General features: G+C 43.1%; 1 protein-coding gene across 1 annotated transcript in view; it reads left to right on the top strand.

Moving 5' to 3' along the window:
- LOC126426758 (uncharacterized) overlaps positions 1 to 16,963 on the top strand; it is a 441,752-nt gene that overhangs the window by 284,520 nt on the left and 140,269 nt on the right. Inside the window, exon 18 of the mRNA XM_050088747.1 lies at positions 13,134 to 13,277. Coding sequence (XP_049944704.1) covers positions 13,134 to 13,277 — 144 coding nt within the window. The remainder of the gene's footprint in view (positions 1 to 13,133; positions 13,278 to 16,963) is intronic.

Genomic DNA, 16,963 nt, shown 5'->3' with positions numbered 1-16,963 from the left:
ACCATTAACATTCGTAACGGCCACCATGTATATGGGAATCGGAGACGTGACAATTCGTCGTCCTCATGCTCACACGGCCAGACGTGGACAGTGTGAGCTGTGTGAACGGGAGCCCTGTCACCTGGGAACACAGTGTTGTCAATGGGGAACACACATTCTACCATCAGACGGATACGATTGTCCGACATAGTCACATAGTGGCTTTATTCCATCGGTCCACAGTCCACATTTTATGGCTTCAGCACAACGTTTTCCCATTAGGAGCTGGAAATCCAGCTCGCCTGGCAATTCCCCGCTTCCGGAGCTCCTTTCGTGTCGTTCGGTGCTGACGGTGTTCGCGAGTGCGATATTTGGTTCTGGAGTGGCTTTTGCAGCTGTCACCCTCTTTATTTTTTGCCACAGTCTCCTTCGGTTACCGTGCACTGTGATCACTCGAAACGCAATTTTGTCTGTGTCGTGACTTGGTGGATGACGATTGTCAACTTTCCTCGTATGTGGTGTAAATCTTTGATGCGGTGCCTCTCGAAACACCAAACACTCCGACCACCTCAGTTACGTAAGCACCCACCGTACGAGCGCTGACAGTTTCCCGATTTTCAAATTCACTCGGCTGTGACGTAATGAATTCAGTACACGAAACACAATTCTGGCCACGACTGACATTTGCAACATACCGAGGACATTGTACAGGTGCCGTTCGTGGTCAAGTACGACAGCTCGACCTGCAGACTCGGCAAGCTTCTGCATTTGTGTTTGAGTGTGCAGTTCGTGCAGTGTTTCCACATTTCTGTCCAATCCTTGTATATCTGGGGAACAACACTGTACAGAAGTCGATAGTGAACTGGGAGAAATGAAATAGATTGGAATCGAAGTGGTATTACGAAAGAATGCAGGTGTGCAAAACAATGACTAGCGTAGTGCTCTGCAAACTCACCAGTCAACAGAGCCAAATATTGTCAATACTGCAACTGTTCTTCTGAGGGACATTTTTTTTAACTTAAACAATATAGGTAGGTACATTTTTACTAAATTAATTTGGGGACTCGTGAGTGGCCCTTTTTCAATGATGTCCTCAATATGATTGAAGTACACTCACTGAGGTCAGCCTATGAAAACTCTTCCGTCCACATTCACCTCGTGTACTTGTTTATCATCTCTGTAGTGGAGAGGTTTGTAGTTAGAGATGTAAGATCGTGTGGCACCAGAAAATTGCCGGAGATAACACGCAAAGATACGGGAACTGGCACTGGGAGCACGGTCAGTTTGAAGTTATAGGCTTAATTATATCGGTGGGAGTAATGTGGGACACGAGATGCCGCACCATCAGTGAGTGTGGTCTCGAGGCTGTCTGTTGCGCACAGCTTAGACGGTCGATACAGTGTGGCTCGTAAATAGAGCGTGCAAAGCCGTTCGTAAGGCGACTAGAGAAACTCGGGAAAGGAAAGAAAGAAGGATGGACATTGAGTATAGCGATGCAAAAGAAAGTAGTTACGAAGGAAAACAGCACAGGACTAGGATTGAAGAAAAGCCTTCAGGCAAAAATCAGTCAATGGAAAACCCAGGATGGAATGTAACAATACCAGAGAAGGAAAGTTGCTACTGACCATATGGCGGGGATGCCGAGTCGCGATAGGCACAAAAAAAAGATTCACGCAGTCATATCTTTCGGCCATTAAGGCCTTTGTCAGCAGTAGACACACATACACACACACGCGCAGACACAACTTGCACACACACCTGCAGTCTCAGAGAGCTGAGACTACACTGCGAGCAGCAGCACCAGTGCACAATGGGAGTGGTCACTTGGTGGGAGGCTGGGGGAGTGGGAGGGACAGTATGGTGGGAGTGGCGGACAGTGAAGTGTTGCAGTTTAGGCTGAGGGTAGGAGAGAAGGTGCTGAGGGGGAGGGGGCAAGTAGCGGAAAGGAGAGAAATAAAATAAATAATAAAAGAAATTAATAGACTGGGTGTGGCAGTGAAATTACGGCTGTGTAGTGCTGGATTGGGAACAGGGAGGGGGCTGGATGGGTGAGGACAGTTACTAGCGAAGGTCGAGGCCAGGAGTGTTACGGGAACGTAGGATGTATTGCAGGGAAAGTTCCCACCTGCACAATTCAGAAAAGCTGGTGTCGGTGGTAAGGATCCGTATGGCACAGGCTGTGAAGCAGTCATTGAGATGGGGGATATCATGTTTGGCAGTGTGTTCAGCTACAGGGTCAGGGTGTCTACGAGCCAGGACAACCGGGAGATCCGGGAAAGACCCGGGAATTTTTTCATCCGGGAGAAAACCGGGAAAAACCTGGGAATTTTTTTGAATTCGGGGAATTTTTCATTGTTTTTGTTCTCAGTTAAATTTTTGTAATTGTGACTGGTAAGAACCAATACTCTAACAAAGGATATTACTGTATCCTGCTACTGCAGAATAATACTGCAGCAATAAATCCTGAATGAGAGAAAAAACTAAAATAAAACTTAAATTGCAAAGGAAATGCGCCATATACAGCAACAAAACACAGTGCTCATATAGTCGTCTGCCAACAGCAAAATTTGTCAAAGGCTTTAGGAAGACTATGCAATGCTTCGTAACAACAAATTGCCTTTGATGAGTGTGACGTCACAATTGTTAACATTAGATAGCAGTTACGATTGGGATCGTGTGCATGTGCAGTTGAGTAATATCTTCTTCCGCTTCTGGCTACAGAAATATGGCTGTTGGCTGTGTAAGCAGTCACAGCAAAAGAAAAAAAAAAGGGCAGCTAGGTGCTACCGGGAAAAATTTTACTGGCACGCTCAAGCTGCCAGATTGGGCAGCAGCCCTGGGTCTAGGAGTGAGAGGGGGAGGGAGGGGGGGGGGGGGGGGGGCAAATTCATATAAACCTTGTTTCACAAAGCATCTAGCATCCAGCGCACGTTGGTCTATTGATTATTCGTATGACTTTGAAACGTGTCCCTGTCGGTTTTTGAACATTGTTGAACACATTCTAAGTTGATTTCTGAATGAATGATAAGTTGATTTGTGAATGCGTGCGTAGTGTACGTGATGTCTCTGTCAGTGGAATCCTCGTCACATCTAGAAATAAACTTCCCTGCAGACAAAAGGGGCTATACGAACTGAGCAGAGTATAGCCGAACGAAAGAAAGCCAACCACTCTCTGATCATGTGGTCAATTGGGTTTGCGAATGATTAGCATTGTTACGATTACCAGCGAAATCCGTAGATTCAGGCTACCAGAGTGCGAATAAACGACTAACGGGAATGGCAGGTAAGAAACATTACGTATTATCTTCTCGGTGTATCCAAGAAAATGAAATTTTGAAAGAAAATTTTTGGCCAGATCACTACACTAGCAAGGGCCAGTTGTACGGTCTCCGGCTAGCAGCCTCTTTAAGGTCTATTCTGGAAGTAGGGCGGAAAACGCGTTGTACGAACTTGTAGCGATGCCTAACCGGAGAATAATCGCGGGATAACTAAACTGGTGATTCTGGCAGAGTTAGTGCAGTTAACCGGCGAATAAGCTTTGACATTAGCAGGAATAGATACAGAATTAGTGATGACAACATTGTTTGTTAGAACGAGGAAGGAGAAGAAATGGGGACATCACACACATTATGGAAGAATAAGACTATTCCAAATTTATATAAAAATTTCGCACTACTACTTTTCAGTCTCATGCTTGAGAAACTGAAGTGTATGAATGAAGTGTAAAACTATTTCCTAATGTAAAGCTTTTTGCTTGTAGTAGGCCTAGTAGGAATTTGATATTGGTACTTTCTGAATTATATTCCTTCGTGCTATAAAAATGACCATTTCTGCCAAAACAGTCTCGTTTATTTGGTGTGTGTTACAATTGCTGCAGTATTATAAAGGCCTATTTTGTTTTATCTTGCAGACAGTGACAAAATATAGGTAATCAGGTCGAGAAACCACACCAGTCTTGGGCCTATTTGTAATTACACCTTTTTCAGTATTAGACAACGATGTTTTGATTTTTCATGTAGCAAAATGTGTGATGAACTTTGATGAGGTAATAGATCCTTTCGCAGAAAGAAAAGCACGCCATGTAAAGCTGTAGCAAGATTAGAGAGAAAAAAATTCTAGGAGCTAAGGATTGAAGAAATGTGTACTGTTTTGCTTGTCTCTTCTCTTCACTGGCTTTATGTATCCTACACTTAATTTTATGTCACACAAAGCAGCAAGTTGTTAGCTAATAGGGAATAGTGAGTGCAAATTTTCTGAAGAGTTAAAAAAATAAAAAAGAAAAAAAAAAGAGGGGCAGGATGTCAAACCGGCCGACTGGAAGCAGGAGAGGCACCACAGGACATTTTAATTTCCGCTGTCCTGAATATAGTTTGATGGCATCGAGTACAAAATATACACGTTTCAATTCCACAGACCGAAATACAATGACGTGCGATAGAAGAATGCTGTGTGAAGAGGTGTGGCGCTGCACTTTGGCACACTTAAGATCAGATAACATGTCTTACAATTCCTCGGACATGTATGTTTTATGTGTCAGAGTCTTCAGAAAGATGTGCACTACAAAATGAACATATTTTTGAAAATTCAATTTTTTTTAAAATTTTTGACCTATCTCAAACTCAAAATTCAAGCTTTCGCAACAAACTGTTGCCTCATCAGGAAAGAGGGAAGGAAAGGGAAAGACGAAAGGATGTGGGTTTTAAGGGAGAGGGTAAGGAGTCATTCCAATCCCGGGAGCGGAAAGACTTACCTTAGGGGGAAAAAAGGACGGGTATACACTCGCACACACACACATATGTATACACACATATACAGACACAAGCAGACACATTTAAAGACAAATAGTTTGGGCAGAGATGTCAGTCGAAGCAGAAGTGCAGAGGCAAAGATGTTGTTGAATGACAGGTGAGGTATGAGTGGCGGCAACTTGAAATTAGCGGAGATTGAGGCCTGGTGGATAACCGGAAGAGAGGATATATTGAAGAGCAAGTTCCCATCTCCGGAGTTCGGATAGGTTGGTGTTAGTGGGAAGTATCCAGATAACCCGGACGGTGTAACACTGTGCCAAGATGTGCTGGCCGTGCACCGAGGCATGTTTAGTCACAGGGTGATCCTCATTACCAACAAACACTGTCTGCCTGTGTCCATTCATGCGAATGGACAGTTTGTTGCTGGTCATTCCCACATAGAATGCGTCACAGTGTAGGCAGGTCAGTTGGTAAATCACGTGTGTGCTTTCACACGTGGCTCTGCCTTTGATCGTGTACACCTTCCGGGTTACAGGACTGGAGTAGGTGGTGGTGGGAGGGTGCACAGGACAGGTTTTACACCGGGGGCGGTTACAAGGGTAGGAGCCAGAGAGTAGGGAAGGTGGTTTGGAAATTTCATAGGGACGAACAGAGAGGTTACGAAGGTTAGGTGGACGGCGGAAAGACACTCTTGGTGGAGTGGGGAGGATTTCATGAAGGATGGATCTCATTTCCGGGCAGGATTTGAGGAAGTCGTATCCCTGCTGGAGAGCCACATTCAGAATCTGATCCAGTCCCGGAAAGTATCCTGTCACAAGTGGGGCACTTTTGGGGTTCTTCTGTGGGAGGTTCTGGGTTTGAGAGGATGAGGAAGTGGCTCTGGTTATTTGCTTCTGTACCAGGTTGGGAGGGTACAGGTTGTTGGTGTAATGCTTCAGGGATTCCGGACTGGAGCAGATTCGTTTGCCACGAAGACCTAGGCTGTAGGGAAGGGACCGTTTGATGTGGAATGGGTGGCAGCTGTCGTAATGGAGGTACTATTGCTTGTTGGTGGGTTTGATGTGGACGGACGTGTGAAGTTGGCCATTAGACAGGTGGAGGTCAACATCAAGGAAAGTGGCATGGGATTTGGAGTAGGACCAGGTGAATCTGATGGAACCAAAGGAGTTGAGGTTGGAGAGGAAATTCCGGAGTTCTTCTTCACTGTGAGTCCAGATCATGAAGATGTCATCAATAAATCTGTACCAAACTTTGGGTTGGCAGGCCTGGGTAACCAAGAAGGCTTCCTCTAAGCGACCCATGAATAGGTTGGCGTACGAAGGGGCCATCCTGGTACCCATGGCTGTTCCCTTTAATTGTTGGTATGTCTGGCCTTCAAAAGTGAAGAAGTGGGTCAGGATGAAGCTGGCTAAGGTAATGAGGAAAGTGGTTTTAGGTAGGGTGGCAGGTGATCGGCGTGAAAGGAAGTGCTCCATCGCAGCGAGGCCCTAGACGTGCGGGATATTTGTGTATAAGGAAGTGGCATCAATGGTTACAAGGATGGTTTCTGGGGGTAACGGATTGGGTAAGGATTCCAGGTGTTCGAGAAAGTGGTTGGTGTCTTTGATGAAGGATGGGAGACTGCACGTAATGGGTTGAAGGTGTTGATCTACGTAGGCAGAGATACGTTCTGTGGGGGCTTGGTAACCAGCTACAGTGGGGCGGCCGGGATGATTGGGTTTGTGAATTTTAGGAAGAAGGTAGAATGTAGGGGTGCGGGGTGTCGGTGGGGTCAGGAGGTTGATGGAGTCAGGTGAAAGGTTTTGTAGGGGGCCTAAGGTTCTGAGGATTCCTTGAAGCTCCGCCTGGACAACAGGAATGGGATTACCTTGGCAAACTTTGTATGTGGTGTTGTCTGAAAGCTGACGCAGTCCCTCAGCCACATACTCCCGACGATCAAGTACCACGGTCGTGGAACCCTTGTCCGCCGGAAGAATGACGATGGACCGGTCAGCCTTCAGATCGCAGATAGCCTGGGCTTCAGCAGTGGTGATGTTGGGAGTAGGATTAAGGTTTTTTAAGAAGGATTGAGAGGCAAGGCTGGAAGTCAGAAATTCCTGGAAGGTTTGGAGAGGGTGATTTTTAGGAAGAGGAGGTGGGTCCCGCTGTGACGGAGGATGGAACTGTTCCAGGCAGGGTTCAATTTGGATAGTGTCTTGGAGAGTTGGATCATTAGGGATAGGATTAGGATCATTTTTCTTGATGGCAAAGTGATATATCCAGCAGAGAGTACGAGTGTAGGACAGTAAATCTTTGACGAGGGCTGTTTGGTTGAATCTGGGAGTGGGGCTGAAGGTGAGGCCTTTGGATAGGACAGGGGTTTCGCATTGGGAGAGAGGTTTGGAGGAAACTGCTGAATTAGGGTGTTGTGGTGCCAGATTGTGTTGATTGGAATTTTGAGGTTTTGGAGGGAGTGGAGCTGGAAGTGGGAGACTGAGTAGATGGGAGAGACTGGGTTTGTGTGCAATGAGAGGTGGTTGGTGTTTGCTGGAAAGGTTGTGAAGGGTGAGTGAGTTGCCTTTCCGGAGGTGGGAAACCAGGAGATTGGATAGTTTTTTGAGGTGAAGGGTGGCATGCTGTTCTAATTTGCGGTTGGCCTCTAGGAGGATGCTCTGAACAGCCGGTGTGGATGTGGAAGAGGAAAGATTGAGGACTTTTATTAAGGATAGGATATTCTGAATGTGGCTCTCCAGCAGGGATATGGCTTCCTCAAATCCTGCCCGGAAATGAGATCCATCCTTCATGAAATCCTCCCCACTCCACCAAGAGTGTCTTTCCGCCGTCCACCTAACCTTCGTAACCTCTTAGTTCATCCCTATGAAATCCCCAAACCACCTTCCCTACCCTCTGGCTCCTACCCCTGTAACCGCCCCCGGTGTAAAACCTGTCCCATGCACCCTCCCACCACCACCTACTCCAGTCCTGTAACCCGGAAGGTGTACACGATCAAAGGCAGAGCCACGTGTGAAAGCACACACGTGATTTACCAACTGACCTGCCTACACTGTGACGCATTCTATGTGGGAATGACCAGCAACAAACTGTCCATTCGCATGAATGGACACAGGCAGACAGTGTTTGTTGGTAATGAGGATCACCATGTGGCTAAACATGCCTTGGTGCACGGCCAGCACATCTTGGCACAGTGTTACACCGTCCGGGTTATCTGGATACTTCCCACTAACACCAACCTATCCGAACTCCGGAGATGGGAACTTGCTCTTCAATATATCCTCTCTTCCTGTTATCCACCAGGCCTCAATCTCCGCTAATTTCAAGTTGCCGCCACTCGTACCTCACCTGTCATTCAACAACATCTTTGCCTCTGCACTTCTGCCTCGACTGACATCTCTGCCCAAACTCTTTGTTTTTAAATATGTCTGCTTGTGTCTGTGTATGTGTGGATGCATATGTGTGTGTGTGCGAGTGTATACCCGTCCTTTTTTCCCCCTAAGGTAAGTCTTTCCGCTCCCGGGATTGGAATGACTCCTTACCCTCTCCCTTAAAACCCACATCCTTTCGTCTTTCCCTCTCCTTCCCTCATTCCTGATGAGGCAACAGTTTGTTGTGTAAGCTTGAATTTTGTGTGTATGTTTGTGTTTGTTTGTGGGTCTGTCGACCTGCCAGCACTTTCATTTGGTAAGTCTCATCATCTTTGTTTACGCATTGCAATCTCGATTTCAATGCTTCGGAAAGTAACATGCGGTGTTTGGTGGAATTCGAATTTATACTTTCGTAATACGAAAATATGCAGCATACATGTTACTGCACATCAAAAATCTTTCCAAAAGGTGTTTCGTTTTCTAAAGCGCTGGGAAATTTTACGCCCATGAATAAAACCATAACCATTCAAAGGACTGATATGTTATACAGTTCTGAGAGAAAATATACTGTCAATAAACAGGGAAAAACTATGTTTCCACCCGGGAGAAAGTGTATGTTTAACTGGGAAATCCGGGAGAAACCCGGGAATTTTTTTTCCTTGCCCACGTATACACCCTGAGGGTGGTCCACTTGTTTTTTGGCCACAGTTTGTTGGTTGCCATTCCTACATAGAATGCAGCACAGCGGTTGCAGCTTAGCTTGTAAATCACATGATTGATTTCACATGTAGCCCTGCCTTTGGTGGGATAGATGATGTTAGTGACTGGACTGGAGCAGGTGGTGGTAGGAATATGTATGGGACAGGTCTAGCTTCAAGGAATGCGTGTCAGAAACAGAACTGTCATCTGCTACGTTGATAGTGAGATGACCATCAACAGGATCCATGAAGCCATCCGAGCTTCACATTTTCTCCTCCTCTTATAAGATGAGCTGGTCTGCATTTCGCTGACGTTCGGTAGTGTCTTGTGACAGAGCTTCATGCATAAGCCCCAGTACGTCTGGCAGCTGAAATGTCTTGTTATTTCACAGGACAGATTCCTTAACTTGTCACCAGATCAGTTCTGTTGGAATCAGACTTCAGAGTACAGTACCAACTGTAAAAAATACAGCATTTGTGCAGTTTGCTGGATGCCATGAAAAGTATTGTTTTCCGTGATTCTAAAATTCCTATCACTGTGGCTTGTGTGATACGACATCTGTGTTATAAAGCAATGGACACAGTGCAAATAAAGAGTACTTTATTTTTCATTTTTGTCCCAAAAATTTAAGTTGCAATGTCTCTTTAATTTTTAACATTCTACATCTGCATCTACATTTACATCCATACCCCGCAAGCCACCCGACGGTGTGTGGCGAAGGGTACCTTGAGTACCTCTACCGGTTCTCCCTTCTATTCCAGTCTCGTATTGTTTGTGGAAAGAAGGATTGTCGGTATGCCTCTGTGTGGGCTCTAATCTCTCCGATTTTATCCTCATGGTCTCTTTGCGAGACATACGTAGGAGGGAGCAATATACTGCTTGACTCCTCGGTGAAGGTATGTTCTCTAAACTTCAACAAAAGCCCGTACCGAGCTACTGAGCGTCTCTCCTGCAGAGTCTTCCACTGGAGTTTATCTGTCATCTCCGTAACGCTTTCGTGATTACTAAATAATCCTGTAACGAAGCGCGCTGCTCTCCGTCGGATCTTCTCTATCTCTTCTATCGACCCTATCTGGTATGGATCCCACACTGTTGAGCAGTATTTGAGCAGTGGGCGAACAAGCGTACTGTAACCTACTTCCTTTGTTTTCGGATTGCATTTCCTTATGATTCTTCCAATGAATCTCAGTCTGGCATCTGCTTTACCGACGATCAACTTTATATGATCATTCCATTTTAAATCACTCCTAATGCGTACTTCCAGATAATTTATGGAATTAACTGCTTCCAGTTGCTGACCTGTTATTTTGTAGCTAAATGATCAGGGATCTATCTTTCTATGTATTACACTTGTCTACATTGAGATTCAATTGCCATTCCCTGCACCATGCTTCAATTTGCTGCAGATCCTCCTGCATTTCAGTACAATTTTCTATTGTAACAACCTCTCGATACACCACAGCATCATCTGCAAAAAGCCTTAGTGAACTTCCGATGTCATCCACAAGGTCATTTATGTATATTGTGAATAGCAACGGTCCTACGACACTCCCCTGCGGCACACCTGAAATCACTCTTACTTCGGAAGACTTCTCTCCATTGAGAATGACATGCTGCGTTCTGTTGTCTAGGAACCCTTCAATCCAATCACACAATTGGTCTGATAGTCCACATGCTCTTACTTTGTTCATTAAATGACTGTGGGGAACTGTATCGAACGCTTTGCGGAAGTCGAGAAACACGGCATCTACCTGGGAACCCATGTCTGTGGCCCTCTGAGTCTCGTGGACGAATAGCACGAGCTGGGTTTCACACGACCGTCTTTTTCGAAACCTGTGCTGATTCCTACAGAGTATATTTCTAGTCTGCAGAAAAGTCATTATACTCGAACATAATACGTGTTCCAAAATTCTACAACTGATCGACGTTAGAGATATAGGTCTATAGTTCTGCACATCTGCTCGACGTCCCTTCTTGAAGACGGGGATGACCTGTGCCCACTTTCCAATCCTTTGGAACGCTATGCTCTTCTAGAGACCTACGGTACACCGCTGCAAGAAGGGGGGCAAGTTCCTTTGTGTACTCTGTGTAAAATCTTTTGTAACAGTCTTTTATAAAATATCGACAACTGAGAATTTATGTTTTCAATGAAAACTGGAATTTTGCATGCAGTATGTAATTATAAATACGATGATGTTCATTTTTCATTAGAAAATAAGGATGATTAGGTATGTGTTAGTTGTCAGATATTTGATGAATTTTGTATTTAATTGATGTAAACATTCAAATTGGCAAAAGAAGACCAAAGTGAGATTCCAGTCAGCGATCTGTAGGATACCTGACTACCATTCTCTAACACACCAATTCAGCCACACATCTCGTTTTCAGAAACTCCTCAACTTTTGATAAGTGTCTTGGAAAATTCCAAAGCCAACTTTCTCTGTAAACTTCTGAAAACATTAAGAACAACCTGTTTCTCAATTTTTTAAAATTGTGTCCCACACATGTGTTAAATTACGTAGCAGGAAGCACCGTCAGACATTTTCCCGGTTTGTATTAACAGCACAACAATCCGAGCATAACTTGCATTACAGAGACTGCAGCTGTACACAGTTTTTGAAATAAAAACTACATACATAAATCATGATTGAGAAAAACATTGATGACCATTAATAAATTAGAATATCTTAAAAGTTTCATTTGCAATAAGATAGTAATAATGTGACTAACACACAAGCAGGACCTACTTGCCAGACATTAATAGCATCAGCTTGTGTACAATTCAGCTGTTGATAATGTTTGTGTGTGTTTGTCAGTTTTGTGCGTACAGTAGATTAAGTATACACACAATATTCTTATGGTGGTAGCCCCTTCTGATGCTTTGCCATGCCCAACCGCATTGGTGAAAGACATTATTATGAGGGCTATTCAGAAAATAGGGAACGTTTCCATCTGATGCCGCTAGGTGCGCGCCGATCGCATGTATTTTGATATGTGCGTACTTGGCAGCTTAGTCGGTATCCATCCGTGACAGTGGGAACGTCTCTGCGCATCTGGTTTTTTCGATATTCGAATTTGAAATGTGTGCTGTAATCGAAAATCCCGCCAGTTGTGAGATGTTGTCTGTGACACGGTTTTTGTTTTCAAAAAACCTGAAACTTGTAGAAATTTATCGTGAACTGTGTAAAGTGTACAGAAACAACGCAATAAGTGAATGTTCTGTCCGGACATGGTACGTTCTGTTTAAAAATGGCTGAACCAATGTTCATTATGAAGAGAAGAGTGGACGCCCGAGCATTGTGACTGACGATCTTGTCTTTTAAGTCGATAAAATGATTCGTGAAAACTGTCGCTTCACAATAACGAAGCTTTCACTTCCTTTTCCACAAGTTTCACGGACTTTCTTGTTTGGAATTGTCACTCAAAAGCTAGACTACCACAAATTTTGTGCACGATGGGTACCCAAAATGCTTAGAGCACCATAAAGAACAGCGAATGGGGGCAATGTTGACATTTCTGGAGGCCTACTACAAACATGGTGATTCATTACTGGATCAAATCATAACTGGTGATGAGACTTGGGTTAAACACACAAATTGCGATACAAAATTACAGTCCGTGGAGTGGGGGTACACGAGGTCCCCCCAGAAACCAAGAAAATGTTTGCAAACCTTGTCAGCAAGGAAGTTGATGGCGACAGTGTTTTGGGATAGGCAAGGCGTGCTTCTTATTGATTTTCTTGAATGTGGAACAACCACAAATTCCGCCCGGTACTGTCAAACTTTGCACAGCCTTAGAAGAGCAGTTCAAAACAAATGCCGAGGAAAGCTGATGTTCAAAATTTTGCTTTTGCGCAACAATGCCCGACCTCACATGGCAAACCCCACTAAAGAACTCCTTAATTAATTAAGATAGTAAATTTTCTCTCATTCGCCCCACAGCCCCGATCGTGCACCAAGCGACTTCCGTTGTTTCCCAAGATGAAGAACTGGCTTGCAACGCAGCGCTTTGATGACGACGCGGAACTCCACATGGGAGTGAATCATTGGCTGAAGTGTCAGGCAACAGAATGTTTTCAAAGCTTGTCCACTGCTATGTTAAATGCCTCAGTGTGTTTGCTGACTATATGGAAAGTAGTGTGTCAGTCATTCTTTGAGATGTATATAATAAAAGGTATTTCTTGTATTTAGCCTTTTTTTTTTTTTAATGCCAAAACGTTCCCTACTTTCTGAATAGCCCTCGTAAATATACCATCAAGAACTATTCCGTACAAAAAGTAGGTCTCTAGACAAGTCTAGGGTACTCTGTGGCAACTCTCTCCAAGGTCAGTCCTGCTATGTTGCAGCATGACGACAGGCTCCACCACGTCGACGGGACAGTCGGGTTGTAGCGACCGGTCGTTGGGGCTGAAGACGCAGATTTCGACGGCTTTTGGTGGGCTGCTGGACCGAGCCCTCAACAACCGGCTGGAGAAGGGAGTCGGTCCGAGGTAGGTGGAGGAGTGCATCACTCCATGTGTACACACTTCTCTGGGGCCTGCACCGTCACCTGTGTACTTCAAGTCTTGTAAACTTGTGTGTTACAGTAGATGCGTAATGTGTGTCATCTGTTGAATAAGTACATACTGGGTGTATACACCCCAGGAAATCTGGGAAAAACAGAGGAATTTTTTCATCTGGGAGAAACCCGGGAATTTTTTCATCTGGGAGAAACCTGGGAATTTTTTTTAGAATTCTGGGAATTTTTTGCTGTTCTGGTTTTTGTTTAAATTTGTGTAATTTTGACTAGTAAGAACTGATACTCTAACAAAGAATTTTACTTTGGTCTGCTACTGCAGAATAATACTGCAGCAAGAAAACATAAACGAAACAATAACACCATAACAAAATCTTAGTTGCAAAGAAAATGCACAGTTTACAGCAAAACAAACTGCACAAACGAGCATCTGCTGACAGCGAAATGTGTCAAAGGTGTGAGGACAAAAACTGTGCAATACTTCACACCAACAAACAGCTTTTGATGACTGTAATATCACAACTGTTTACATTTCTAAGAAGTCATGGGAAAATATTGTGAATGGTGGTTTGAGAAGCAAAGTAGATTTCCTGTTATGCATGGTGAATTATGTTAAGAGTGAGAATGTGTGATGAATTTCTTAAATTGCGGCGCGTTTGACTCCCATTAAAAACTTAACACCTTGAGGACACCCGCTTAGACATATTTTGGGTCCATAAGACCAGCCATTGATGCCATTGTTTAAAACTTACCAGCATATTTGTGTTTGTTATATGTTAAAGGTTAATACGCTAAAACAGACTGAGCCTCGAGGTTAGTTTTCCATTACAGTATATTGATAATTTTTTACTTATGGACCGTCTGACAGCAACTAAATAAAACACAATTTTAGTGCCATACGCGTTTTGCCTTTTTTTTCTGCAAGGCATCATCAGTGGCTGGTTGCGTGGACAATTTCTCACATATTACTCTCCTGTTACATTTTTGGTGTTCTTCTTCTTCTTATGAATGCCAATTTGCAGTTTTTTCCACATTCCACAGCACTATGCACTGAACGCTTGTTTAAATGCAATGAAGAAGAACAACACCAAAAATGTAACAGGAGAGTAATATGTAAGAAATTGTCCACGCAACCAGCCACTGATGATGCCTTGCAGAAAATAAAGGCGAAACGCGTATGGCACTAAAATTGTGTTTTATTCAGTTGCTGTCAGACGGTCCATAAGTAAAAAATTATCAATATACCGTAATATTACACGCAACTGAGGAAGACAAGACTACAATTAGTTTTCCATATTTGTTTCAGTTCTTTCATAGATTTCTAGTTATGCAAGAATGATGGCAAAAAGTATAGTTATCCTCCAGAAAAAAAATGTGAGGTGAATTGTTCAGCAGTTTGCACGTGATTGGCTTTTCTATGAAAATGTCAGAACATTTATTCAGTCAGGTAACCCCCGAAACGATCAGTGCACAGCAGTGAAATTTATAATTGTGCTTGTCAGAAATATTCACCTGCTGCACACACCTCAGAAAAAACAGCAAAAAAATTTTGACGACCAGTATTATAAGTGAAAGCTTAGCTTGTCATGGATCTATATTGAATATATGTATATTAATTTAAACCATTAACGTTTCCTATTTGTGTGTTTGGGTTACTTAAAAGTGATGTTGCTATTGGCTGACTTCATTACAAGTCCCGTACTCTGAATATCTGCTGTCATTGTTTGGTAAATCACGTAACACAAGTTACGATTGGCTGACAACAGCACATAGCAATGTCGATTTCATTGCTCCGAAAGTTACTGTGCTGTAATTGGTGGAATTTGTGTTGGTATTTTCGTAATATGAAACTATGCCGTGTACGTGTTACCACGTATCAATGATCTTTCCAAAATGCATTGCTTTTGCTGTGTTTAGTTTCCTAAAGTGCTGGGAAGTTTTACACCAGCATATAATACCTTCACCATTCAAAGGATTTGTAAGTTTTACAGCTCCAAAGAAAAGTATGTTGTTGCTTAACATAGAAAAAAGTGTATTTCCAGCCAGGAAAAGTGTGTTTTCACTTGGGGGGGGGGGAATGCATATTTGACTTGGAAATCTGGGAATTTTTTTCATGTCCACATATACATCCTGACATACACCAAAACTGTGTAAGGAACAAACTATTTTTCTCGTAAACTCTTTTTCTCTTCACCATCAAGCGGGTGTGCTTATGTATAAAGTGCACCAATCACAAATAACATTGTCTTGTACCATTCCATTGTCATTTTACAGTTGCAAGCCCATACCTATTTCTTCATCATTGCTTCAGCTTACACAGTGATCAGTTATGTTGTACAGCCAAGTGAGCTGCAGTAATATAATATAAACAGTGAGATAGGTGAGAACAAATTTAAAATTGGTGTGAAATAATGTCCCAGGTTCTGAGATTACAGAACAACCCCACAATGAGGCAGTTGTCTACAAGATAATTAGTAATTGAATCAGCGGTCAGCTGGGTTTTGTTGCAGCTGCGCCGTTTAATGCTCTTAGTGGGTCATTACTGTGGGGTAACACTTGTACATGCCAACAGTGATACAGTGAAATTTTCTGTTATCGTTGTTCTATTAAACAGTGATCTAGTTCATTTGATATGTCTATTTTATCACTGTTTTATTAGCCCACATTAAACTGTGATTAATATTAAATCATGTTTTGGAATAAATAAAGCAGCATGAGAATTGTAAAGAAACAGTCATAGAATTGTGAAGTTATCACTTTCAATTATCAGTACTTTTTTGCCATCTGCAAGTGACAGCACTTCCTCTCGAGTTGTGTGCCTCAGCACCTCATTGATGTTGATGAAATGGGGTGGGAGATATCATATTGAGAAATGTTGTGCAGTGGTTTCTAAGCTGAGCTTACAGCTGATCTGAACACTGGAGGTTGTCAACATCCTCCAAAACTTTTCTTTGAAGATTGTCCCAATGAAGTCCGTTTTTCTATTGGTCAGTATTCCTTCATGTAGTCATAGAAGCTCCTTCAAATTTGTGCGTCTCTTATCTGTTCCTAAGCCTTTCTGCATCACCTGGCCACTTTATGATGAGCACTCTTCTCAAATCTGGGTGGAAACCAACAATTTTGATGTTACTGGCACCACAAAACACGATGTTCAAAATTGAAGCCCTCATGCGTGCGGTTTATTTCCTATAGTTTGGACCGAAATAATTATGTTACGTACATTTTGCAAGGCACGGTCCCTAAGGCACAGAAATCCGTCATCTTGTGCGGTGGTAACCCATGGTTCTCCTTGATGCCTTTCTTCTGGAAGGTCAAATTGTTGATAACAACTCAGCATTCTTGAAATTACACCATTTTCCATATTCAAAGCCTTTGCAGCATCAGCTCGTATTCCATAATTTTCAGTTGTGCCAGTCACCTTAAACATTTTCTCACAGTTTAAATAACAGCGTTCTGCCATCATTAAATCTCTCTTTAACTGTTTATTATGATTTTGTGCATTTATTAGTTACTTAATTCAATGTAACAGTGCTGTGCTGGTTACTATAGTAACCTAGAAGAATACAAATGACTAGTACTCAAACAGTGGAATATCCAGGATGGAATGTAACAGTATTATGAGAAGGAAAGTTGCTACTCAGCCTATAGCAACGATGGTGA

Source organism: Schistocerca serialis, chromosome 11 (assembly GCF_023864345.2).
Source record: "Schistocerca serialis cubense isolate TAMUIC-IGC-003099 chromosome 11, iqSchSeri2.2, whole genome shotgun sequence".
NCBI classification, from domain to species: domain Eukaryota; kingdom Metazoa; phylum Arthropoda; class Insecta; order Orthoptera; family Acrididae; genus Schistocerca; species Schistocerca serialis.
This window is presented reverse-complemented; position numbering and strand designations above follow the sequence as displayed.